This window comes from Ammospiza caudacuta, chromosome 4 (assembly GCF_027887145.1).
Source record: "Ammospiza caudacuta isolate bAmmCau1 chromosome 4, bAmmCau1.pri, whole genome shotgun sequence".
Classification (NCBI taxonomy): domain Eukaryota; kingdom Metazoa; phylum Chordata; class Aves; order Passeriformes; family Passerellidae; genus Ammospiza; species Ammospiza caudacuta.
In genome coordinates this window covers 22,062,165-22,089,656 of record NC_080596.1, presented here as the reverse complement: position 1 = coordinate 22,089,656, position 27,492 = coordinate 22,062,165, and the positions used below count along the sequence as shown (strand labels likewise).

Genomic DNA, 27,492 nt, shown 5'->3' with positions numbered 1-27,492 from the left:
GCTCCCTGGGCCCTGCAGCTCTCCACTGCTCCCTACCCAAGGTTATGCCTGAAGGGCACAGCCCACAGAACCTTTTCCATCTTGCTTCACAATGCATGGTAGCTTCTCCCATCCTCTCTAATGGTCTGTTTTTACTGTAAGTGTTATTTGAGAGGCAGGTTTGGGTGCTTGTAGGGGAATAGAATATAGGTAAATAAAAGTAGTATAGAAAGTAATCTTATCCCCTAAAGAGTTGCAGCTGAGCCAATTGCTAGAGATTAGGAACAGGCCTGATGTTAACAGGCCACAGCTGTAGCCAATAAGAACAGTGTTATAAAAGAGTGGATTGGTTGTCTGAGGGGAACTGGAGTCAGTTGGTGACTGTGAGGATAAGGAAGAGTCAGTGCTTAGAGGAGATGCCTACAAGAAACATCAAGGAGGTACAAAACTCTAGCAATATGGAACCCTTGCAATATACTGACAATAGAACTCTTGCACTATAATGACAACAGGTGGTACCAGCTTTTCATCTGTGTTTCTTCAGCTGAGGGGGATTTTTTTCTTTCCCCCCCCTCTCTGTCTGGGATGATATTAGGAAGTTTATTGCTTTGCAATTAATTTGAAATTTATAAAATAGAGGAGAAACTGACATCCTCCCAAGCATCTTATAATTTAATTTTTTTGTTAGTTGATCGGGTTTTGCATTGACAACATCTATTTGAAAAGGAGCATGAAGCAGGTTATTAATTATTTTTAATTAATATTATCTGTATGGACAGATTCACCTTTTCTCCAGTTTAGCATGTAGCATTTACAGCACAGGTGGTGAGGCATGAGATGCAAAGATCAGGTATAAGGTACAATTTTGGAGCTTTCACATCTGAAACCTGTGACTTCAGACTGCTGCTCAGTTGTCTGTAGTGATATCAGCAGAAGAGAAAATGTCTGGCCCCTGATGTTAGTACTCACAGCATGGCCTGATCCAGTGGAAAGTAGGAGTTGGTTGGTTGTTATCTCTGGTAGTCTGTTGGCCATTAGAGGAGTCTGTTTATATATTGGTAGAATTGTGTGGTTGATACAAACTGAAAAAAAAGTTTACAGGCACATATTTCCATACACTCAATTAAGAATATATCCTTTTAGTTTGTACCAGTTTTTTTTTTTTTTAGATTAATATTGCTTGATAGGGATTTTTATTTTTAATCCCAAATATGTTGTTTTCAATTTGAGAGGGTTAACAGAGGTTGTATGATTAAATCTTTCCCTTATAGTATGGAAAATCCCTGCCAGCTGAGATGAATGCTCTTGCACACATTTTGTACCTCTCTGGATAACTCTGAATTTAATCCACTCCTTATTAGAGCAGGTGAGAAGTTTGAGGAGCTGGCTGCCACACAGGAGAGATAACTGTATCACAGTGTAGGAGATGGATATCAGGACCCATGTCTTTGTTTGCCTGCTGTATATTTTCCTCTATGTTTCCAGACTTTGCTGCACCATTTCTTTTTCCTGTATTTCATTTCTTTTCAATGTGAGCTTATTCTGCTATGTGCTGACAACTCTCTGCTGCCATAGCTTATTTCACTGTAAGTTTGCTCTGTGCTTCCAAGGTGCTGCTTGGCACCTTGTGGTTGGATTTATGTAATGCTTACATTGGCTGCCTCTTCTTTTCCCACAGTGTCTGTAGCTGACAAAGGGAATGCTGTCATTGTCACTTACCTGTTTCTTCTCTTTAAGCTTTTTGTATGTTTGTAGAATATTAATTGCACTGCAATGTGCACCCTGGTGCCTGGGTTTAGTACTTCTGTTTGCTGCAGCTTTTTGGCATTGCCTTTCTTGGGGGTTATACTGATGTGGTTACAAATGCAAAGTAGTTTACCACTAGTAATTGATTGTTCTGAATTAGAATCTCAAGCTCTGATGCTTGAAAACATATGTAGATTCCACACTTTTGGGGATTTTTCAATCTATTTTATTCCATTCATTACTGTTCCTTCCAAGTCAACACAGTTTTTCATTAGAAGCCCTATTTTACTTAGCCCCAGATTTAATTGTAATTTATCATGGTGTGATTTTGTGGGCTGTCTTTGAAAACAAAGGAAAGCTCACCACTTCTTTCTTACTTTGAAACAGCATTTATTGTGCAATTCAATAACTTTGCTGCACAAACAATGCTACGAAATGACAATAATAATAGGGTACCTTGGATTTCTAAAGTGTGAGAGAAAGCTGTTGATGCTTTGATGGCAGCCAGGTGATTTTATCTGGAAGTCTGTGATAGATGTATAGAGACCTTTGTGAATGAGAGCTGCAGGACTACAGATGGGGAAGTGGAGTCACAGAGAGGTTAAGTGTTTGTGCTTTTTGCATGGTGACATGACACTTCACTGTGCTGACTGGTGAGAGATGGCACAGAAATGCTGCCAGCAGGAGTGCCTTTCCTAGTACAGGGCTGGAAGTGATTGGAAACTGATTGCACTGCACAGGTGATAGGATTTTACTTGGCTCTTTGGTATTTTAAGGTAGCAGGTTGCTTTGTGTTTGCCTCCTGTAAGGAATGTAACATTCTTTTTGTTGTTTTCAGCTTGCAGACAGTGGGCTGTATGCCACCTCCTGTGTCTTCTGCTGTAATTTTAACCAAAGCTGTTGGTGGGAATGAGGTGAGTTTGCATTTTGGCTTTTTTAAACATACTCAAATGAGTATTTATTGATGATGAACTCAAGTGGCAAAGCACAGGCAGAAATGTGACGCTACTGTGGTTTGTAAAGCATTCTGGAATGAGGGGTTGGCTGTTGACTTGGTGTTAAACAAGGAGAACAGTGATATGTTACATGCTGGTATGGGTGAAACTGAAAGAAACTCACTTTTCTGAGGTGATACAAAGGTTTCTGCTAGAAATTAGTGTTGGGAGATTTCTGGTGATTGCTACACTGGAGATCCAAAACTCTATAATGTTCCTGTGCTCGGTTGTAGTTATTGCATAGACCAATAGATTTGCAGTGCAGTTGTGCCCTTGCAGAGATTCTTTGGGTGTATTCAGTATTAGAGGTCCTGTAGTAGGAGTTTCTCAAGCTTGAAGCTGCAAATGTATCAAGGGACATGGCAATACAAACATAGATTTAAATCTTAGATTGTTATTTGAGACGGCATGAAGTGAAAATTCAGGGAATGTGGAGTTCTCTGACGGGGATGCAATGCAAAGCTCTCAACAGATAGGAAATCCTGGAATAGAAGTTGTTGGTATAAACTCAGCTTGGTAGTGATAAATTTCTGCCTTAAAATGGCATATTCTGGTATAATTTCAGTCTCATCTTTATCCACAAAGCACTTGCTGTTTTCAGGAAGGCCAGATAAATGGCATTTAGGAAATTAATCCAGCTGTGCTAATTAATGAGCTTGTTTCCTTTAGATTTCCTTCCTCCTAGCTGCTGAAGGTGGAGGAGACCTGGTAGGTGAAGAAAGGAGGGAATTAACATTGACAGATGGGATTTACACCCGGGGCTGTTGGATGCTATTCTGAAGGGCTAAAGGCAAATCTTAATTCAGCCATAGAACTCCTGTGTGAGGTTGGGTGGTTCGCTTCAACCACATGTTTTAAATATGGCCATTAGTTGTGAACTTCTCATTTTCTGAGTTCAGGCTCTTGGGACCGATTAATGTCAGCTTTGAAAACACATGATAGCACTGAAAGAGATTGAAGTTGTACTTTGTACTGACAAAGTGCTGTTTAATTGCTTTATCCTCTGAAGAGAGACCCAAAGTATTTCAAGTCAACCATCTCTAATTATGGGCAATCCTGATGCACATCACTGTCTGCCAGTTTGCTACCTTGAAAAAAGAACCATAAAATTGTCTGATGGAGGTCCTGGGGAGTAGTTACTATGAAGAAATAATTCAAGTGCCCAATAGTGATCAACAGAGAAATGAGAGGTTTTCCAGTTATGATTCTACATGTAGATGCTGTAAATTACAGCAAGATACCAGATAGTGAACAGTGAGGATTAATTGAGTGAGTGCTCATTCAGCACTGTTTGTACTATCCTCGGAACAGGGTAAAGATCCTTTGGAAAAACGACAGTAAGATTGGTGAAAAAGAAAGCCACATCATACAGGAGGGAGAGAGGTACTTTAGTTTCTTATCATTAGAAAGCATTTTCTTATGGTAGTGTCCTTCAGGGGTGGTGAGGGTGTGTGCATTTTATACCTGAAAAATAGCTGCTTTCCCATTGTGTGGTTGTATAAATCACCAACAAGGTAAAGTTTGAACTCTGATTCTTCTGTGCCAAACTGGTGTTAGAGGAATGTAAAAATGCATACTTTGTAGTAAGTTTTACAGATAGTTGCTGACAGCAGAGAGGGTGATTCAAGAATTGGGCCTTGGGAACTGGGGGTTCTCAGTCAGGCTCTAAGAGAGTCTGTAAAGGAAAAACTCCCTTTAAAGAAGCTCAGTGTAGACAAAACATGGCAAAGTTATTTCCAGACTTGAGCACATTTCCAATGCAAGCATATTTTTGGGATTTGATGTTTCTTTGTTGTTCAGATTAATCTTTCTTCTGAGGATGAGCAAATCACATCCCTCATGCTAGGGGAGGAAAACAGTCTCACACCTCTCCTTGCCAGACTTCAGCTGAGCTGTTACTGATGTAGTTCTTGTTCTGATATAAGCAGAACACTGCATTTTTTCCCATTTCAGTTTGAATCCATTCTGAAATAGAAGGAATTTAAACCTGGGAGTCAATTGGAAATACAAATGGTTGTACTGTGAGAGTATTTGGTCATAATCATGCTTCTTGAAATGGTTTTTGCCTCAAGAAATGTGTATCCCTTACCTAGAGAAATTGATTTGTCTGAGGATGTATCTACACTGCATAGTGGAATATGAAGATGAATGAGCTTGCTCAGAAGGGATATAGCATGAAGCTCCACGGGAAGTAATTAGTCTGGGAAGTGTCCTGCTGCTGTAGAGCACAGGCACACCCTCAATAACTGCTCTGAAGACTTCTTTGGATGTCTTGAAACACAGCACTTCAGAGCTGTGGTGGCTGCCTGTGCTATGAGAGTGTAGAGGGGTTTAGGTTTCTTTGTCTAAGTAGAAATGACTGCTAATTGTCATTTTGGACTTGGGGTATTCTCAAAGAAATATCAGGCCCTGTGTCATGGGAGAAGTAGTACCCCTGGGGCTGGGGAAATGTGGTCTCTATTTTTAGCTCTCTCATCAACCTTTTGGGTAAAACAGAGTGAGTTACTGTCTCTCTGGGGTTGGCTGTGGTGCATAATAGCACATTTGTGAAGTGTTTGAAGATCATTGCTGAAAAAATCTGATATAAGATCTATATTTTATTGGCCTGGGACAGGGTAATTAAGTATTTGGTCAAGTGCTTCAAAAGTGACATACATCATTAGAGGCTACTTGGGTGGTGGATTTTGCTGCATATTAATTGGAAAATTTGGTGGTGAGATAATAAAAGGGAAACTTGCTTTCTTCTCTGTTTCTCCTTCACCCTGATTTTCCATCATTGCTCCTGTGATCTTTTCTTGTGTTACTTTCATTAACCCTGCAAGTAACTTTCTAAACCAGCCTGCTCCTAGCTTTTGTCACAAATGCACTTAGCTCATTAGCAAGGCCAGTTTCAAGTACTGAATGTTATTTTGGTACATATGAAGGCCTATATGAACAGAAAAAAGTTTCATACGTGAACTGGTGAAAAAATGAGGTGGGATCACCATAAGAATGAAAATCTAATTTGTAATTTGTTGTTTAATTTCTCAATTACATAGTTGTTTCTGTCAATCAGTTCTCATGTTTTGTGTAGAGGACAGTCCATGAAGATAAAAAAATTGGAATGAAAACCAGGAGGCCTCACATTTTTTCTTTGCTCTTGTGCTGTGAAGGGTCAGGATTTTAATGGTGTAGCTTGACAGCACTGAAGGCTTTGTTGTGTCATTTTTTTTCAACAAGTCTTGTAGTTTTTCAGTGAAATTATAAAAACAATTTCTTTAAGAGTCTGCAATAGAGAAAAATAAATATGTCATCATTTCAAGGCAGTGTTAAGACAAACCTATTAAAAGCTCAGAGATACTCAGACAGAAGTGCTGTAGAGATGCCAGGTATTACTACAAAGTATTCAGACAGCAAATGTCATACTCTCCTTAAGAATCAAAGTAATGAAGAAAAGAGATTGAAAATTAGATCTATAAGTCTATTATCAGTTTGGGAGAAAAAGCAATTTGTGATGACTTTTATGGCAGCTTAATGACATACTTTTGGAAAGTGTAACATAACAGGCAGGAGCTGTGATGGAATTGTACAGATAAATCATGGCAGACAGCTCATTTTGTTGAAGAATACTTTGGCTATTTTGCTATCTCATACACCACACAACCACTGAGGATTTTTTTGTTATTGTTCAGTTGAGCTATGGCTTGTAGAAAACATCTTGATCAACGTGCTGCTTTATTTTATTATTTTGTTTTCAACTTTAATGTGGCTCTGCTATGTCCTTATGTAAAACAAGGTGTTGCACATGCAAGACAAGATTTTGAAATATGAAATAATCTAAAATGAAGAAAGCCAGAAAGGTGTTAATGAAACAAGGTATAAAGTAAAGAAATAGTTCTATTATTGATTTTTAGATTTGATTTTTGAAGCAGATGTAGAACATAAAACTGATTACAAATTTGCAAGATCCACAACTAACCTTTCTGAGACAGAATCAAGGGAGAGCAGCAACAATTACCCAAAAAATTATATACAATAATTTTAAATGATATTTTGAAAAACATAGCACATGAATAGTTTCTGAGAAATGAAGACTGGAAAATTCCTTTGTCTCTGTGTTTTCGGTGTTCTTTTTTTTATTTTTAGTAGAAATAAAGAAAAAGTGAACTCTAACACTACTGTAAAGTCACAGGAAAGATATTGATTTCTCTAAAAATATCTGAAGTTCTTTGAACTGTATATACATGTACATTAACCTTTTAGAAAACAAAACAAAATTCATAAAAAGAAGTACAAGCTCTAATGGTTTGTGATTCATACACTGATGCACCAGTGTACCATGAGTGTTTACCCTTGGAAGGTAACACATGAACATTATGAAACAGAATTTTTTAAGATCTTCAAATAAACTGTATCATGGTGTTTAGTTATCTTCTATAATATAGTTTTTCCTCTCTAAATGTAAGTCAGTAGTGTTGTATAAAATTTGATATCCAGATTGCCCTTAAAATATTCACATGACCAGGTTTTCTTTATGAAAGGATAAGTAATTTAATGTTATTGTTTTTAAATGTGATACTGTAAAAGGAAAAGAAATATCATTATGCTTTTTTCCTTTCCTAAGTAGTAAATTTTGTCTGCCTAGACGGATTAAACAATTCTAAATAAAATTAGATAATTCTACTATTAGATACTGTACTGAATTCACTTGGAAATATGAGAAAGTTGGAGGACAAATTTAGGCAAAATGTCTGTACTTGATATGTACAAATATAAAGAACTGTGTCAGCAGAAGCTTTGTATGTACATAGGAGCTGTTGTGCTATTAAACTCTATTCTAGTATTACAGTCTAATTTTTTATGTATCCTAAGAGTTTACTTTTCTTTTATCATTGCTGTGCTTTGAGCAGATGGTTTTTTATTGAGCTATTTATTGATACTTAGGGTTTTTTCCTTCCCTGAGTGGTGAGTGCATTTTATATCCATGAATGCATAGGAGGAGCCCAAATTATGACTTACAATATGAATTTCATCACTGAAATGTGTCCCAGTCATGCAGCTCCATTAGGTCTCTCCAGAGTTCCTCATATCTTCTCAAGTCTTCCATAACCCAAAGCAATTGGGAGTCTTTGGGGTTTTTCCCTTCCCTCACTGATCTCCTTTTGTTTATCAATAGTAGCTGTAGTACAAACCCACTAGTCAAACTGCTGAGAGGGAGGGGGATTTTCAAAGGAATACAGCTCTGCTCTTAATTTAGTGGAGCAAATCCAGGCTAACATGAGATGTGTGAAATCCCCAGTCAAGCACTTCAGCTCCAAGCTCTTTACTTTGTACAAGGATTCTCCAGCACCTTTGAAAAGCAGCTGATTTACTAACCCAAGGTGTCAGTGGTTGAGTTAGACTTGGGATAAGATTTCATTTTGCTATTACCTGTAACTGAGAGTCTTTCATATGGCTCATAAGGTGTCCAGTGGAAAAGTCCTGGGTGTGCAAGCCAGTAGGGAAGTGCAACACTCTTAGAGCTGTGCAGTTGAGATGCATGAAACAGAACTTGCAGTCTTGTGCATGTTCAGCCTTCCCTTGTAGCAGTTCTGCCATAATCTAGGATGCTGTAAAATAGCCTGTTTAAATTGCACTAAACTGGGCTGTGGCTGGAAGCTACCTGGAATCATCACAGCCTTTTGTTTTTACAGCTGTGTTTGCACAACTGTCCTAGATCTGACTTTGTAAGAGTGTTTTTAGAGGCTTTGCTGTTACTGTTCTGCAGTGCTTGGCTGGGAAGCCAGGTTTTTTGTCTACTGTGGCACAGCCACTGACCCTGAAAGCTGTTTGTGGCATAAAGAAGCCAGGACAGGAGGGAGAGTCTTGCTCTCACGCTTGACAAAAGTGGCCTTTTAAAGAAAGGTGGTTTGGAATTTGTCTTGGTCTGCAGGTTAATTCAGTCCCAAAGTTATACTGTGCAAGAGCTTCCTTTATTTAGCAGTGAGTGCTGTATGAAATGCATTGTATATGCAAAGCAAGCATTTTTATATGTGAGCAATTCAGAAATAGTTATATTAAAGTATTTGCAGAGAGTGGGGTCTAGTGTTCTAAAATTCAGGCTCTGTACTCTTCGCTGTTTGATTTTATGCCTGTTTGAGAGAGAGCAGGTATTTTGCTAGCAAGGAGAGTGTTACCCATTCTTCCTAACTCAGCCTTTGAAGATAAATACATTTTGAAGGGCAGTGAAAATTGGAAAGATGATTCAAAAAGTTGCAAGTGATTTGTTTGCAGTGGAGTGCTTTTTGCAGTCTAAATTCCATTGAGCACCTGCATTAATTGTGTGAGGGTGGTTTTTCTAATGAAAACCTTGCTTTTGGCACAGTGGTGCAGTTGTTTGCTGGCACTGGAACCCAGGGACGTGCTGGGTTCTGGTTCCACTGTCCCTCACCCATTGCCTTACAGCTCACTGCAGATACATCAAAATTAAACTAATCTATTGAGAACAAAAAATGCCATTTAGGAATTTCTTTGATGGATTTGGTCAAGGAGCATTGCTGTTAGAGTTCTGAACACTGACTTGTAAATAGATAATGTTTCATTGTTTCCTCTTTTTTGATTTTACCCTTTTTGTATTAAAATCAAGGCTTTAGCATATTTCACTTGGAAATTTTTTTCTTCTATCCAGACACTGTTTTAGCTGGCATCAATATTTTTGCTTAGTGGCTAATAAGAATATATAGAAAAGAAAGCATATTAAAAATTTACATAATTTCTTTAGCTCTCTTTTTGGGCGTGCAGTATTAAGTCTTGATTTGTGGAAATCAAAGCTCTAAAACATGAAGCAGGATTTTCAGTTGAAATTATTATTTTTTAAAAAATTCATTGCTTTTCAAGGAAATTAAATTTATTTTATTGTTCTTTTTTATCATTGCAATTATGAAAGAACATTGTGAATGTTTTTGTCTTCTAAATTGTTTGTCAATTTATTCAATATGAGTTAAGAAAATGTGTTTTACATTCTATGAGGAAAACCTCATTTGTTTGAAGACCGAATAAACTCCTAGATTACTTTATGCACAACTAAATAAGCCCAAATATGTTTAAAATTCTTTTATGGAGCAAGTTTGGATATTTTAGAAGTGTTTTCCATTTGTGCTTTCTGTTAAACTGACTTTTTGTTCATTTGTTAGTTAGAGAGTGTGGCAAAAAGTGTGGAGATCAGTAGAGCAGCAAATTTTTACTGATTTCAAAACATTTTTTGGGCTCCAGTTTCTGGAAAATATTGGCTCTATGATGAAGTCTGAAAAGAACAAGCTGCTGATAAACTGTTTCTAGACATGTTGAAGCAAATCCATGTGTTTCCCTGGAACCCTTTTCCAGGCATGCAGACTCCATGCTCAGGTGCTTTCCTGCTCAGCCATGTAGGAGGATACAGTATGGGTAAATGAAGGTGGTATAGAATGTAATCTTATCCCCCAAAGAGTTGCAGCTGGACCAATCACTAAAGATCAGGGGCAGGCCTGATGTTAATAGGCCACACCTGCAGCCAATGAGAACAGTGTTATAAAAGAGTGGATTGTGGGATCTGGAGTCAGATGGCTGCTGCAAGGACCAGGGACAGTCAGTGATTAGAGGAGCTGTCTGTGAGAAACATCGAGGAGGTACCAAACTCTGGAGATGTGGAATCCTTGCACTATAATGGTAATAGAGCTCTTGATATATAAGAGAACACAGCCAGGATTTTTGCTCATGTTCCCTTATTAATATGTCCTTTCCTATTTGAAATCCAGTACTTTGCTGCCACTTTTAAATTAGCAGAGGGAGAGGAAACAGCAGCACTTCTGTACTTAAGCTGGTGCAGAAGCTTAAACTCTTGTGCTCACCTGGGAAGCTCCTGTGAGAAGCTGAAAGTTTTGAAGGGCAGGAGACTGGTGAAGGAGTGCCCTGGAAGTGCAGCAGCCCCTGAAAATTCATCTCTGTGGTGGGGAAAGAAATTTCCTGTGAAACGTAATCTTTGCCAGCCCATCCAGTGCCTCATGGTGTATACCCCCTACACAAGCTGCATTTACAGGCCATTTGCTCCTCAGCCTGACCCCCCAGGTCTGTGCTGTCTGCCTCCTCATCCGGCCCTGCCCTAAGCCCCTGGTGCCCAGGGAGTTGGCACCAGGAGGAATTTCCCCCAAGATTCAGGGGAACAAAAACTTGCCTTTAATTGGGGTGGATACAGTAGGTCTGGCTTTGTCTATTTGTTTTTAACAGTAAAGACATGTTTAGTAAGACCTGCCTAAGCAAACAGAGTTTTGCTTATCAGCAACGAAGTCAGCAGCCATATGGTAACCAGTAATGCAGTAATTCTGGTAATTATGTGGCACATGAGCTAAAGGGAGTATTACTGGGCTTGAACTGAACTGTGTTTGAGCTGGTAAATTGACAGCAACAGTGTATTTCCTGAATTAGTATGCCAATTTATGTGTGTTATTTTAGTGAAATTTTGCAACTTCCTGTTCTAGCAGATATTGTGGATTATTGCAACAGGATTCCCAAAATGTTGAATTTCTAGTGTGTGAATGACTTTGCTTAGTTAGACCTATTTTTTTTTAATGATCTAAATTCATTTTGTTTAATTAAATGATTGCAAAATGTCTGTAATATATATGGCAATGTATACTTGAGGCATGCTGTGTGAGTGCTCCAGCTCCAACTGCATATCCAAAACCTTTTAAAAGGAAATCTCAATGAGCCCTATGGGACAAAGTAAATTATTACATGTGGTGAACTCTTAAGTCATAGACCAAGGTCATGGCAGTGAAAGTGTATTTCAAAAAGGTTTTATCTGTGCTTGGAAAGCAAATGAAATCTCTCATCATTAACTTTAGAATTATAGTTGTAAGAGGATTTTCACTAGAGGTGAAAGATCAAGTTCATGGCGGACATAATGGAGTCTGAAAAGTTATTTCTGAGCCATAATACTGGAGTGTGAAACATTCACTGAGGTTTTCATGTTATTGAGTTTACAGCCTGTAATCTGGATACTGAAGATCAGAATGGTTGTCATCATTGCTACTGTTATGGCTTTATTTCAACCTCTGCAAAGGGGAACATTTTTAAATTTTTAAGACATTATATTGTAAAGGCTTTTAAAAAATATCCTAGATTTTCAGGTGTGTCAGTCTCTGCCATTGCACACTGGCTACCTTAATAATAGTAATAATAATTCTTCTATAGGAAGATAATTTAGAAAAGCTGAATGATCTCAATGACTCCATCAAAGCACATGTGCATGCAGTGATGTGATCTCTGTCCTTATTTGCTGATAGCTCACATAAATCAGGAAGAACAAACGGTGAAGGGATGCAGGGTAGAAAAGCCTAAGTAGAATTAAGGTTCTTAGAGACTCAGATTTTTATCCTGTCGATGGCAATGGATATTTGTTTTTCTGTTTATCCAACCCAGTGTTCTATTTTACTAAACTTTGCATGTGTACATCCATTCCAGTGGCACCAATGGGCAAAAGAAACCTGCCCAAGAGTGGAGTCTGAACTCTGTGCCTGTGCCTTGGGACTGGTTTTGCAAATATCCCTGCCTGTAGCAGCGCTCACTTGCTTACAGAGTTTGTAGTGCTCAGCCCGTTTGCTTGCAGAAGTGATGAAATCTGCCAGTGATATTTAAAAGATGAACATTAAACAATCATCTCCAAAAATGAATCTGCTTGTGCTTTTGCTGGCATGAAGGTGATTCCATTTACAGCAAAGTTTCAGCTGTTGCAGTTTTATTCAGAATAGTCTGCTTAGCCCTTTTTTCATGCCATTTCACTTTTGGGTTAAAATTCAGTGTTTTGCTGTTTTGTTTTGTTAAATCCTTCTATCTCCTTAAGAAAAGGTATTTGTTCCTCAAGTTACAACTGCAAATGACAAGCACATTACATATTCTTGGCATGCGTTATTTTAATTTCTTTGAATTAAAAATGAAAATTTAAAAAATATTAAAATAAAATTAAAACAAAAATTAAAGTAAAAATTACTTTGAGCTAATTCTACAGTAGTAAGATTTTTGTAACTGGAACTACAGCTAGTTAGCTCTAAGAGTGGCTATCGAGTTGTATTCTACTTGAGCCAAGTATTTTGTTTCAAAATGAATGTGTTTCTTGGGAAACCTTTCATATATTCACTGCTTACAAGATTACTTAAAAGTCCTATAAGAAGAGGAAGCATAAACTGGCTTGATAGGTTACCTATAATTCAAGAAATGCCAGCATTAAAGTTAGACATAAAATCTCAGTTCTAATCTATGCATATGTTTTATGCTTCTGTTTTAAAATTGTGGTCCTGCAATTTAGGAAATATATCCTATAAACACTTCTTTCTGTGCTGTTAATATCACATATGTTATCTCAGAAACACTTGCTGTACTTTCATTATCCAAATGGCCCAGAATATCAGTGTTGAGTAAGACTTTCTGTGTAGGTTATGTCCTCTAAGGCATATATTTTAATAATTTAGTTGATGGCCTCTCTTATTCCTTTTCTTCTCAGCCAGCAGTGTGTGTGCAGTTGTGAGGCATTTCTGTTTCTGAGCCTGGTCACAAATGTCTGTGACCTGTTGATGCTGGGACGTTTCTGCTGTTTGCAGCACCCGTGCTGATGGCTTCTGCGTGGCTTGGTTCTCTGTAATTTATGATCTGAGGAACTCAGAACAACAGATGGGATTTGTAGGTATGAGATACACAGAAAAATACACAGTATTGTACAGTGCTGTCCTCAAATCCCTTCTGTGAACAAGTCACTCTGGGGCGCCTCTGCTTCAGAAGGGGTCTGCTGTCATGACCCCTTGGGTAACGAATGCCTCTGTTGCTACATTTGGCTTTCCAAACCTTCTTGAAACTCCCAACTGATAAAACTCAATTTTGTCTCGTCTTCTGCAAATAACAACAAAATATGTACCTTGTAATTTTGGTTTCTTTGCTTTGCTTGATTCCTCATCATTTTAATTCAATTTTCTTGAAATTTATGTTCTTCTATTAAATTAACTCTGTTCTATAGGTAACAATGTATATACATACACAAATTTAAACCACTAGCCTACGTTGTAGTTTTGTGTAACTTTGTTTTATGTAAATATGATCTTGTAGAACATAAGGATACTTTATAACTGAGGTACTTTGTGAGTCTGACAGCTGCGCTCTCTCTGTGATCAGGATTCAATGTGCCTGTTTGCCTTAAAAATGTGTAAAATCTTCCCCATTGTCTTAGCAGCACAGTTATGCCTACCAGCCTCCCAGTTCTTCCCCCCTCTGGGATTTTTGTGTAGTATAAGTCCTTGTGCACATTGTGGGAGCATTCTGTCATATCTCCCAGTGATCAGACTGATTTTAATTGCTTTCCTCTTCCAAATCATCAGCCAGTTGCAGCATGCTGTTTGTCACCTTCCCTACTAGTATAAACCCACAGTGTAAATCTCTAGCAGTCTTCTGGTTCCCTGACTGTCTGGTTTTAATGTCAGTGTTTCTTCCATATTGCAAGAGGATTTTACACTCAGACAAATGACTTGCCGTGCTAACTTAGCACACAGTATCTTGAGAGGTGGATGGCTTATTTAGCAACACTTCCAGCAGGCTGTGTTCATGGTTTCTTTATCAGCTTGTGGGTGTTTTTGTTTGGTTTGTGAGTAGTGGGAGGCAAGAGTATCTTTTAATACTTTTCCTTTTTAATAATTTTTTGCAGCCTAATGCAGATCTGCCATACAAGCAGATTTTAAAGAGATTTCCTGTCTTTCAGGCTTCAATTTCCTTCTAAATTGTGTGATGCAAGGCAATAGAAAATTTCATTTTGTCAGGTTATTTCCTCCCGTGGAACATATTGTAATATACTGAGACTTTATTCTGAGCCATCTCATTTCTTAGATGTTTTTAGAGAACTAAAAATAGTTGAGTTGGGTTTTCCTTCTAATTAGCACATGCCAGCTGCTTCCAGCAAAAGAACACCTGTGTTGCTAGTGAAGGTACCTGGAAACTTGGGCATGATTTTTCTCCTTTATCCTCGTGTAAATCAGGCATTCTTCTGTTGAACTCAAAGCAATAGGGGGTGGATTAGTGTAGGTGAGAGTCACAAAGGAAAATTGGATCTATCTGATTTCTACTAGGTGGGTTCTAGAGGCACTAATTGGTCTGAAGTGGTTTCCTTATGCAAAAGTGTGCAGCTGACATAAGTGCCAAGCAGATGCAAAAATAAGTAGAGCCCTGTATTTTTTTCCAGTGTGTTTTCATGCTAGATGCTGTATTTTTGAAAATACAGTCTTTATTTCAAATAACTGAAACTGTCTGTAATTTTAAAATAGAGAAGTAAAAACAAGTATCAGTACTGTTCATGCTATAAGTGGTTCTAAAGATGGAGCTTTATTTATGGGCTAAGTTTGTCATTATCTTGAAATTAGAGTAATTGTACTTATCTCTAGGAAGGGTGTTCCTCAGGAAACATCACTAAGCTTTCCCTCTACTATCTCCTTATGCAGGTATTACAGGACTGTAAAGTCATTTTATTAGCTGACAAACTGCTTAATTACAAGATAAGAGGTAGAGCCTTGCTCAGTGGAAGATATGTGTAGTTCTTCCATCTACCTTCAGAAGCCTGTTAGCTCCAGCTTTCATTGGAGGCACAGGCAGCCTCCAAAACCCAGGAGAATTTAATCAAAGTGGTTTATGGATGTTTTCTCCTGGGTTTGTTGAGACAGACAGAAATGAAACTCAGAATTGAAATACCTAAACCATGAAGAAGTCCACAGTATACAGGTAGAGCGCAGTGAACTACAGAGCTATACTGTTAAATGCACTAACTTGGGAAAGAACATGTGCCAGTTGTACAGACACCTTTCAAATATGTTGGTTGAATCCTAGTTAGGATTTAGTACTTGGGGGGATTAATGGTTCTGCAGTGAGATCAATGCTTGAACTATATGCCATTTAAAATATTACTCATTAAAACCTTTTTTTTTGTGTAGACCAACTAGGTGCTTGGAGGAGTTCTTGTTCATGGTGGTGTTACTAATGTCCAGAATGGCTTTGCCTCTCTCTGTTCCATTGTAATGGCAGCAAAATGGGGACTACTCCATTTGCAAATTAGAGGTGTTAACATGGATTTTGTTTGAAGGCCACCTTTCTCTGGAGCTTGTTTTCATATTTTATTTGCTTTTGTATGGATATCTTGGCATTCCTGTCATGCTACAGAGCTTTCTGCTTCCAGCTGTGGAGCTTTTGGAGAAGGGCTGTGGGGCGCTTTATTCACTATTAGAAACCCTCAGTGAAGAGCTGTAATTTTGTAATAGATAGTGCCAGGGCAGTGTTAGCTACTGATGTTTGGATGCCCACAGAACATAAATCAATACTTAGAGTCAACAGAGGAATATTTATGTTCTGGAGCATTTGCTCATTTGCTGTTGGAGTCCTGGTGATGGCATATGGTGCTGCAAATAAGGCTGTAATACCCATGTCTAGGCTGTAACTGCAGTATTTAACACAATCTTGCAAAAATGTGGCTTTAGGCACGGTGAGAAATGATCATTAGAACTTGTATATAGTTTGAATTTTACTATATTTGATATGTAAAATTAATGTGAGATTTCTTTGCTTTTTGACTGCCTGTTTCTGTGAGTTTCTGTGAAGTAGATAATGTGGTTTTTTGTGGAGTTTGGTTTTATTGTTGATTTAAAAGTAGTAGAGAGAAAGGCAAGTGAGTGGGATGCACCATTTGAATTCTGTGGCTGGTGAAGACAAAAGGTATTAGGCATCTGCAGTGCATAAAATACCAAAATTAAAATTCTGCCTAGTTTGCACTTCATTTTTCATTACTTATATTGATGCCAACTCACCAATAAAATCACATGCTTTTTTAAAACACATTACTTTGACCTGTTCTCTCTTGCAGCACTCTTCTTGTTACACAGCACCTGGATTGTACTGCAGTAGACAATGTATTGATAAGTACAATACAAGTTTTTACTGTGATGATGTGGAATATTTCATGACTTTTTCTTGTTTCTGTTGTGTGAAGCATCATAGCTACTTGCAAGATTCAGCAGTCACAGAAGTCATCAATTAAGCTCTAACAGGCTGATATCATAGCAAAGCTTTTAAGAGAAACATTTGTTCAGCACATGTTACATAGAGCATAAAAACCAGTTTATGTTGTTCTTGTGCTGCCAGTATTTTAAAATTTAATTATTTGGACTAATCCACATTCACTCTAACACACCACACAAGCAGAGGAGAATTTGCTTAGTTCATATTCAGAAAGAAATAGCTTAGCATCTTTCTGAATATCTCACAACTATACTGAATTTTTCAGGAGTTAATTTACTCTTGATATGATGCAGCTAAAGCCAGTGGTGCCCAGGTTCTTTTCTTATTGGTCCAGTTGTTACAGTGCATTAGGAAACTGCTTAAATACTTTGGGATAACTTTTTAGTGTTGTTTGTCGCACTGGGAGGGGAATGTTGTCTCTGGAAGGAGGCAGGATAGCTGTGGTGTGAGAAATGAGGAAATAAAGGGAGTAGGATGCTCTGAAACAGCAGGATCACCAGTAAAGCACATGATTTTCAAACTGCTGCTGTCTGTAGCACTTGCTGAAGGTTTTCTTAGGGAGCTGGTGTGATATGACAGATTATTCAGAGGTTTTTCCATAGCTTTGTTCTGAGCACTTTGAAAATATCCCGAAATGAGGCAAAGTTAAATCATATGGGCCTGCCTTTAGAAAAGCATTAGAATCTGTTTTATTTCATGTCCATTCTTTTTAGCTTGCCTTTTCCAATAGAAGGGGGGGAAAAAAGGTGTGGTGGCTGATTTGAAACAAAAGGACAGCCACACAGAAGTGAATTCTTGCTGTTATGTGGATTTTAAAAGCAATGCCTGTTGGAAGTACATGGCTCAGATAATGTTCATAGTTATGGGCATGTTTAATTGCTCTCAGAAAAACACATGTGCGATTTCTGTTTATTCCAGCTCTAAGTGCTCTGGTTCCTCGTGTTGCTGAGTGCAGGCAATAAGGGAGCACTGGGAACACCTGGGATGTGGGAGCTCTGCTGTAGGAGCAGGAGAAGAGCCCTCTGCAGGGATCCCTGCAGCAGCCCTTGTCAGCTACCAGTGGCACATCTGATGTGACCACAGCCATTGGGGCAGGGTGGGAGGCTGGACTAGAGGCTGTGGCAAAGCCTAGGTAGCCTCTGATGGTCAGAGAGCCTGGCCTTGGGCTTAAACTTTCCTTTGGCCTTGGATTTAAACCTTCCTCTGTCCATGTTTGCTGCCCATTTGACCCCTGTGGGCTCCCTGCATCATGAGCTGCTCAGTGTCTCAGCCCAGAGCAGCCAGCCAGGCACTCAGCTGGATCTGTTGTGGCTGTCAGAGGGTCATTCTTCAGGGATAACACTGCTGGCAGCTAAAACCTGTGAATGACTCAAAAATAGAGAGTTTGAGGTGTTGGAGTATTTTTAAATAGGTTGGAAAAACATTGTTTGATCATGCAGCATGTGTTGGTCTTTCAAGAAAATCTTCATTAAATCCACCCAATCCTTACAGGATTTTTTTTTTTACTTCTGTTTGCCTTTGTCACATGTTCTTGCCTGGATTATCATTCATTAGCTTCTCCAAAGAGATTAACAGTTCCTTAAAACAGGATCATGTGCATTCTGGTGTTCTGTGTGAAAGCAGTGCTGGAGAGCAAAGAAGCCCTGGGATCCCTATAGAAATTTGCAGACAATTTTGATACTCTAGTCCACTCAAAAAATCTGCTGATACCGTAATGTTTTTTCCCTTGCCAGGACCCTCCTTGCCTGGTGTCATTTCTTGAGCTCTCCTGGGATGAGATTAGTCTAAAACAACAAAGTAGCCAGATGTCTGGTTCTGAGAGAGTCCCAGAGGCCAGGCTATGGTAGGCAACAGTAATCGCTGGGGGCTGAAGATCAAAGATACCTGAGAATTACTTATGGGCACATACTATGTGTCATTCCCATTATTAACAGTCTGAGAAAATTTGTATCCCTAATTAACCCTTTTGTTGGTTAAATTTTCTTGCCAGTACAGTCCTGCCTGTAAGAACTATTTGTCCTTTTTGGTGCCATTACATGTTAGTTAAAAATAAAAAGGAAGAAAGAGTAAATTAAATACTCTCGGAATAGCAAATTTATGAAACTCATTCAGATGTTTTTTATCATGGTCGTTTGTAAATGTCAGAAGTGAGCATGATTTCTCTTTGTTTACTGTGCCATCCTTTGGGCTGGTGTCATTCCTATCCAGAACTGTGTAAATAATGGTACTTAACTTAATCAGGGTGGTGATTTTAGTTTATTGCTTCCTAATAATCTAAAATGAATTAGTATCTAATTCCAGGGATGGGATGTCTGCATATCATTGCTTTCCCCCTTATTGGTATTTCTAATTAAATGCCAATTAATATTTTTAGTAATCAACACTTGTTTGTGTTACGCATTCTGAAATAACAAACTGAGACTATAAGTGCTGATTGAATTCTTGTAGTGCTTTAGGAATAAGTAAGTCTGAGAGAGAGAGGAAAACCTGATTGCGGCCTTCTGTGCTTCTCTTTTTTTATCCTCAAGTAAAAATAGCAAGGTTGTGAGTTGAATATCTATTTTACTAAGTTATAACATTCTCGGTTGTTGTAGAATTGAAGACTGAACAATTTTCCCTAACTTTTGAGAAATAATATATAATTGTTTGTTTGTTCTGATCACTACAATTTCACTATCTTTAACATTATATAATATTTTGTGGGGCAAATACTGTATGTGCACATTTGAGTGTGAGTTTCTGGTCACACTAAGTTTGTGTTTAATGTGGTTTAATGTCTATATTGCAGGTGTTTAACAATTATAACAGGCATTTTTGAGTGAGCAGTAAGTGAAGATCCCTGGAGTGCTTTAAAGGGTTGAATTGATTTGTCTGTTTCAATCTTGACAGTCTCACTTCAAACCATTTTATTTGAGCAAGAAACCCCAAAAGCTGACCTGTCTGAAAGTCGATTGTGGTGTTTTTGTACTTCCACTTCTGTCACAGGTGGTGTGACAAGGTGCTGTCTGCATCTTCCAGCACAGCCACAGCTGCTGCTCCATTGTGCCCATTCCTGTTCAGCTGCACACCCAAAGCTTTGTTCAAAGCAAATTGCCATCTAAAGAAATGGGAAGGAAAAGCTTTCCTGTGAGCCAAGGTTGTTTAATCTGTGGCTACCAGCGGGTATAGCCAATCATCATCTGGACATTTCACTGAGGTTCATAACATGAATAGGATGGAGACAGGTACTGTGCTTCTCAGAGCTGCACAGGAGTGGTTTGCAGGCAGTAGCTGTTTTCATAAGGCTGCTGGCACCCTGGATTTTGGAGCGTTTGTTGCCATTCCTGTGCCATAATCCAGGCACAAGCACTGTGGCTGCTTGGCAGCTGCCTGCTGCTCAAAAGATTCTGCCAGGCTAACAGAAAGAAATGAGGTCTTCATAATGTTTCAATTCTGTTTTGCACAACCCTTGTGGGTTGCTTTTTTCTTTTTTTCCCTTCTCTGTTGTTCCTTTGGGAGGTGTTGCAGCAGTTTAGTTTGTCTGCACTGCTCTGTTGAAGGTTACAGTTAGAGCTGGAGTAGGTAAAATCCAGGTGTCCATGAAGTGGAGTCTGTGCAGGCCAGTGAGTGTGACCTCCCTGTGAGTTACCTCACACAGGCAGCAGGGTGCTTCCCAGGAAGGTGTAGAATCCCTAGGTGAGGTTTTGGGGAGAGCCCTTCTGGATGGATGTACAACATATCTGAAACAGAATTCCTTTTACTTCATTCTCTTTTGTTATCTTCCTGAAGATCTTGGAAGACATTCCACTACCGTTAACAAGGAAGAATGTGACACAGTCAGCAAATACTAGATGAGTTTACAGAAGGAGAGGCACAGCCATTTTCTGGTGTTTTCAGGCTGGTAAAATTCATATATGTTGATCACTAGTGCCACCTCACCAGTTTAAGTAAAAAGGTGACTGGGTCTGAGGTGATGTGGGAGATTCCAATGCAGTGCAGGAACAGAGCAAAGCACTGCAGAACTACTACTCCCTACCATGCTAGCAGCTTTTTATGTTGAGAGATGGAGTTAGGAGACACTCGTTGTTATTAAACAAGTACTTGGAGTTTGGCTCTGGTGGAATTACTGATATCTTCTGCAAGTAGATTGTCCCCCACTTTCTTGTGCATGTGGCACATTTCTGTACCATTAAATGTCATGAGGACCTGTAAAGCAGTTCTTATTTGAATTTACAGAAAACTGGCTTAGAGCAATGCAGGTCCTTGAGTGGGCTCAGCAACAGGTGTAAACACCTTATGCAAGTGTTTTGGATTTGTGTGGCAAAGCCAGGGTGCTACAGGGTATGGTCTGTGAGAAGCTGCTGGAAATGTCTCCCACACCCAATGAAGCCAATGCCCGCTGGCTCCAGGGTGGAGCAGCCACTGGCCAAGGCCCATCAGCAAGCAGGTGCTTGCTGGTTGTGCCTCTGGATAACATTGTTAAGAAGGGGCAGAAGTCTCTGCACAACAGCAGCCAGGAGAGAGGAGTGAGAATATGTGAGAGGAGCAGGCCTGCAGACAGCCAGGCCAGGGCAGAAGGAGGGGCAGGAGGTGCTCCAGGTGCCAGAGCTGAGGTTCCCCTGCAGCTCCTGGTGCAGCCCATGGTGAGGCAGCTGTGCTCCTGCAGGACCATGGTGGAGCAGAGATCCACCTGCAGCCCATGGAGAAACCCAACTGGAGCAGGTGGGTGCCTGAAGGAGGATGTGACTCTGGGACAAGGCTGCCCTGGAGCAGGCTCCTGTCAGGACTTTCAGATCCATGGAGAAAGGAGCCCGTGCTGGAGCAGGTTTGCTGGCAGGACTTGTGACCCTGTGAGAGACCCATCTTGGAGCAGCCTGTTCCTGAAGGACTGCAGCCATGGAAAAGGATCCAGGCTGGAGCAGTTTGTGAAGAACTGCAGCCTGTGAGGAGGACTCATGTTGGATACCCCATGAGCAGGGGATAAGACTGTGAGGAGGCAGTGTGTGATGAACTGACTATAAGCCCTGTTTCTCATCACCTTGCACCTCTGGTGGGGAGGAAAAAGAGAATTTGGGAGCCAAGTTAAGCCTGGAAAGAAAGGAGGGGTGAGGGGAAAGTGTCTTTAAGATTTGATTTTATTTCTTGTTATCCTGCTCTGATTTGATAAAGGAAAAAAAAATATTTCTTCCCAAAATTAGAGTTGTTTTGCCCATGACAGTAAATGGGTGAGTTCCCTCTGTCCTGGTATCAATCCACCAATGTTGTATTATATTTTTCTCCCCTGTCCTACTGAAGAGGAGAGTGATAAAGTGGCTTTGGTAGGGGCCTGGCATCCAGCCAAGGTCAACCCACCACAAAAAGCTGAATAAATTTGAGTACATTAAGGTGTTACATTGCATATTAATGAAAACTGCTTCATTCTGGGTGCCTCTGTTACCAGAGAGTCTGTGAATTTGAAATAACTTTTGTGAAGGAAAAAATATAGGAAGTAAAGACACAGTCCCCTAGAATTCTGTGGGAGCAGTGTTCTCTGGTTAGGGATGGCAGGGATGCCCTGCTGGCACAGCTGTGTAGGGATGAAAACAGTTGTGTCACCAAGGTGCTCCTGTCTGGTATCTAAGAATAAAGCCTTAGGAACTATGAAAGAGGAAGGGCTCTACAAACAGTCAGCAAGAGTGAGTGTTGTCAAAGAAAAGAAATTTATGGTTGAATCGAAGGGCAAATTATGCAGACAATTAAAACACAACATCTGCATGGACTTAGTAGTTGGTTACTTCAAGGGAATATGTAGGTGTTTTGTGGTTACATTTCATCTGACAACATATCTGTATATATTTTGCTCTATACTGTTGTTGTTATATTTAGTGGATTTGGGGCTGTTTACTGTTTTAAATAGCCCATGACAACCCAACCTGTATGAGAAACTTAATCCACAGTTTCCCTTTTTACTTACCTGAACCATTATGACCTTGGGTAGTGTAAAATGAAATTTAAAAAATCTCATATTGACATAATTGAGGCAGGGACATGATCTAAAGCTCATGTAATGAGATAAATAGGAAAACCTTTATTTCCACTCACAAGTTTATTTCCAGTCTTATGTTCCATTCACAACACTGGAATTCATTGGAAAAATGAGGAATGTAACTAACGTGGCAACTTTTTAAAAGGTGTCTTCACGTGACAACATGTGAATAATCACAAGCAAAAGCTGCTTGGTGACTTGATTATACTCAAATTCTTGGCAGAATTCTTTAGAATATCCATGTCAATAACAACTTGCTGTTACTTTAGTTTGCGGAGCTCTTGATTTCTAATGTGGGGAAGAAAGGAAATTAATTAGAACAAACTCCAGAAAGCTGTGAGTGTTCTTGTGATCTCTTGTAAATAAAAATGTCAGCTTCTTTTCCTGGTTTTTGGATGAGCAAAGCCATCTATGTTTAGAGATGTTGAAGGAGAAAAGCTGTAGTGAATTTTCCAAGTGTATTCAGTTTTATGCCAACTATTATGGGAATTGGCTTGTGTGGCAGAGGAGATGATGGAAGGATCAGAAGCTGGTTGACAAAGTTCTTCCTGTCTAAATTGCAGGTCCTAAAAAAATCTACATCAAGTCATAGTAATATATGAGCTTGTGGCTGTATAAGAAGTCTCCTGACCATATAAAGTACTTAGCAAACCCCTGGGTTATCCTGGTGTTTTTTTGGTGACCCTGTGACCCAGCATAAATTCAAGGCAAAGGACTGTTTTAACTGTGCCCCCTTCCCAGCTCAGAGGGGTGTGCTGCTAACAAGTCATGGCTGTGATGGCAGGAAAGAATGTCTGTGTTGGGAAAATTGCTTGTAAGCAAATGATTTTAAAATGTGACATGGTTTTCATAATGTATACTTTTTGTTAGTGTTATGTGTTTGGGGAATGGTAATAGACAGAGCTTGCCTAAGGATTGCTTTCTAAAATATTTAAATTATATAGCTAATGCTATTTTCCATGGTCTTTCTCTGACGTCCACTGTGACATGGATTACTGTGCTTAACACTTCTTTGTACTGATAATATAACAAGCATTTAAAATAAAATGCACATTTGCTGCTGAATATTTCCTTCTCTGAGAGGGCTAGATTAATGAAAATTAATGAGGTTAGGGAAATTTTGCTTCACAAGTGATCAAGTAAATTGGGCTTTGCACAGTCTGCAAAATGTTATTTTAACAAGACTGTATTACATTTCTGTTGTGCCTTCCATTGTTAAGGGTAATTAGAGAATATGTATGTTTTAATGAGAATAAAAGTTATATTAGAACCAAAACCTTTTCTCCTAGTAGTCTCTGAGGTTGTCTTGTATAATATGAGGAAAATACTGGTTTTTAACTGGCAAGTGTGTTTATTTTTCTTTTTGTTAAGTACTTTGTACAAGCAGCATGTATACTGTAAATAAAGGGTTTTTACAGAATTACATGGAAATGCACTACATAATATATTTATTTAAGGGCTTTTTTTAAAGGTTTGAAAGAGGGTATGTGCAAATTAATATTCTGAGTTCTAGTTTGCTACCAAAAGCATTTGAAATGTGGGTATATTTTTTAGGTGTTAAGACATGTTAGTTGGGAAGAGTAGTACTATTCTAAGCCTTCTTTAAATTGGATGTTTTCATAGGTTTTGTGTCTGAAATCAGCATTATAGTGATTCTTGGAAATATCTTATATGTGTGTTTGTACACTGAAATCTTGTTACAGGCTCTGCTCCTTAACCAGTAGCTGTGTCCTGTGGGGTGGCAGGCCTTGTACCAAAGATTGTGAAATGACTTTATTGCTGAAAATCCTCCAGCGTTCCAAACCCCAGCAAGGACAAGCGAGCCCACCCTAAACTGGTTTCCTTGGGTGGCACGGCACAGAAATAACAAAGGCATGACTCTTGGGTTTTTCCTGCTCTTTCTTTCAGGGAAGAATCCAGAGGATAGGTAGGGCTGAAAGCTGCATCTGGAGAGCAGTACTTTGTATTTGAATTCTTGTTCCAAGGTCTGGATCCTGCTGGCAGCAGCAGTAGGTGCTGTTCCTATCCCTACAATTTCCAGAAGTCAAAAGGCAGGGAGCGAGTGGGCTGGAAATGGCACGGCGAGGAGCACTCGAATGGAGTGCAGAATAAGGATGTGCAGCAGGCACGCTGAGGTGTGGAAATGTCTTTGTGGGAAGGTAATTGGGATGGGGGCTTGGCAGGAGCTGCCTCGGCCCATGTGGGGGCGGCTGCCACAGGTTGATGGGCAGGTGATCCGGCAGGCTGGCCGGGCACAGGCGCAGGAGGGCTGCCTAATATGCTGTGTGCCCTAAGGGCCTGGGGAACACAGTTGGATTATTATGTTAATGCCTGAGCCTGCTGCCCTCTTCCTATCCCAGCTGGGCTCCCCGTTGTTAGGAACTGCTTTGCTCTGACAGTGGAGTAATATACTTCATGATTGAAAGGGCAAAGGGGCTCGCAAGGAAAGGGAGCAGGCCTGCACAGATATGTAAATGAAGGGGGGAAGCCGTAGGAGGCTTTGCATGTAGGTGTGGGTAGGAAGTTTATTAGGAAATGAGTAATATAAATCTGCTAATTGAATTGTTATTTACAAGTCCCCTTCCCTGATTTGTTTCTTTGTGCATTACCCCCCTAATGCTGATGTACAGTGAATTTGAAGTGCTTACCAAAGCAGGCACTTAGGTTGATTTATTTGAAACCGAGGTGCTATAACACACTGGTACCAGTGTACAGTGCTGACAATGGTGTATTTTTCAGGACTTTGATTACTGTTTCATGCTCTGCCACTCTATTGCTACTCTATAGCTTATAGTGGTGATATGATTCTTTTATGTATTGTAGATAAGTATATCACTCTGAATTTTGTTGATACTTTGAGAGTAGGATATAGATACGGATTACAGGAATACATTTGTTATGGTGTTAGAGCAAATTGAGCTTTGATTCAATTAGATGGTGACGATGTTGTGATATTTTTCTGAGGTCTTTCCTACAGTACAATTGACTAAACAGTGACTGGTTTTAGAATGAATATATGTGAGAGATGAAAATGTGTTCCACAGACGGATGGGGGGGGCTTGGGCTTGGTGTTTGATTGGGGTTGTTTTTTCTTTATGATGATACAGCCTGATGTACTGAGTCTTTCTCTGCCTTTTATCAAGCTTCTATCAGTGGCAAAATGTAATTCAAAATACCAGTCAGGTGGGATTTCTAACATCCTTATTTGTCTGCTTTACATCCCAAAGTGCTGATCACTGACTAGTCAAAGAAATTGCTGTTCTCTAAATTGAACTTTTGAAAGTGAAAGCCATTTTTGCAAAACACAGCTAGTGTGTCAGATATAAAGTTGTTTAATAGATGAGGTGCTGCTCATGGAGCTGGTACTTGGTGTTTGTCAAAGATGTGATTTTTGATTGCTCCTGGTGTATAAGATGTCTTTTTCTGCTCTTCACATGTCTGGGTATCCCAGTTCTGCTCCTTCTCTGTGTTCACATGCATTGCTGCTCCGTCTTGCTCTTAAGAAGGTCTTGGCATGGGCACCTCCTGCTGTGCAGCAAACCTGGCAGCTCTCACACTTCTGACCTGGCAGCTGAGAATGCTCTTCTTGCACAGTGCTGTCCACTTATGCACCTTATGCTACTGCAGTACTGTGTGGTGAAAGAGAACTCTGGATCTAGACTGCTTCTGCAGACTTAGTGCAGATACAGGATGTTCTGTGCATGACTGAGCATTTCTATAGCCCTTGCCTCACTGGGTGACCATGAACAACCATCACAGAATAGGAATTAACATTCTGTGTCCTGCTGGAGCCCTTGCACTTAACACAAAATTATTGATTTCTTCATTGAGGTGTCCCTGGTGTTCTTTGTAGGCAAATCAGAATGTGTTGTACCTGTCTTTACAGCTTATGAGTTAAGATAAGAAGATAGTTTTCACCACATAATGGTGAAAAATAGGAGCATTGATACAAAATAATTGCTTTCTTGTTGAAGGAGTGTATTTTTCAAAAATTGTATTTTTGTTTTTCTTTCACATTGTATCTACACATAGTTCTTGAATAACATCTCTGTGAATATGGAACTTGAGCTACATACTGTCTCAAATTGGGAATGTTTCCTTTCTTGTGCTTTTTGGTGTTTTTGGGTTTTTTTCCCCCTCTTCCCCCTATTTATGCAATTTAGACTTTGCAGAAATGCTGTATGATTCTTTCAGGAAGATGTGTTTGTAAATATTTTGTTCCAGGTCAGGTTAACTTTGGTCAGTTTTGCAAACAAATAATTTTCACATGGCCCAGGTTTTTCAGTAGAACTTAGGTGTTCCATGTTTCCATTTCTCATGGTAAACTGATCTCCCTGGCTGTGTATTCTCAGTGAGAATTTGTTAACAGTGCTGCATTGTGATCAGCTGGAAAGCTTTGTGTGGCAACAGTAACCGAGGCCATCTTCCACTAGGCATGAGAGAAATTCAGCTGAAAGCAGAAAAATAACAAAAGGAAATGGTTCAAATAAAAAATATCAAACATGGGGCCAAAAGTAGTGATTCTAAAGGTAGGGAACCTTACTGTTAAAGCACATGTTTAAATGCTGCTGTATCCTTTACCTTACATATTCCAGTTTTCAGCCAGCTCTGGATGTCAATGGAAAATGTAGTGAATGCTGCCACAAGTGCATGTTCAATGTGAATGGCAAGTTTTTAACTTTGCAGTAAAACAAACTCTCAGCCATCACAGCTTTCGGTGATCCTCTGCTCTCCACA

At 39.5% G+C, this 27,492-nt stretch overlaps 1 protein-coding gene across 2 annotated transcripts in view; it reads left to right on the top strand.

Moving 5' to 3' along the window:
* The window catches only part of SLC10A7 (solute carrier family 10 member 7), a 139,596-nt gene that overhangs the window by 9,676 nt on the left and 102,428 nt on the right, over positions 1 to 27,492 (top strand). The window contains exon 4 of one of the 2 annotated variants that reach the window (XM_058803459.1): positions 2,564 to 2,639. In XM_058803459.1, coding sequence (XP_058659442.1) covers positions 2,564 to 2,639 — 76 coding nt within the window. Of the gene's footprint in view, positions 1 to 2,563; positions 2,640 to 27,492 lie in introns of those variants that run through there. The other variant, XM_058803460.1, reaches the window with a different exon arrangement.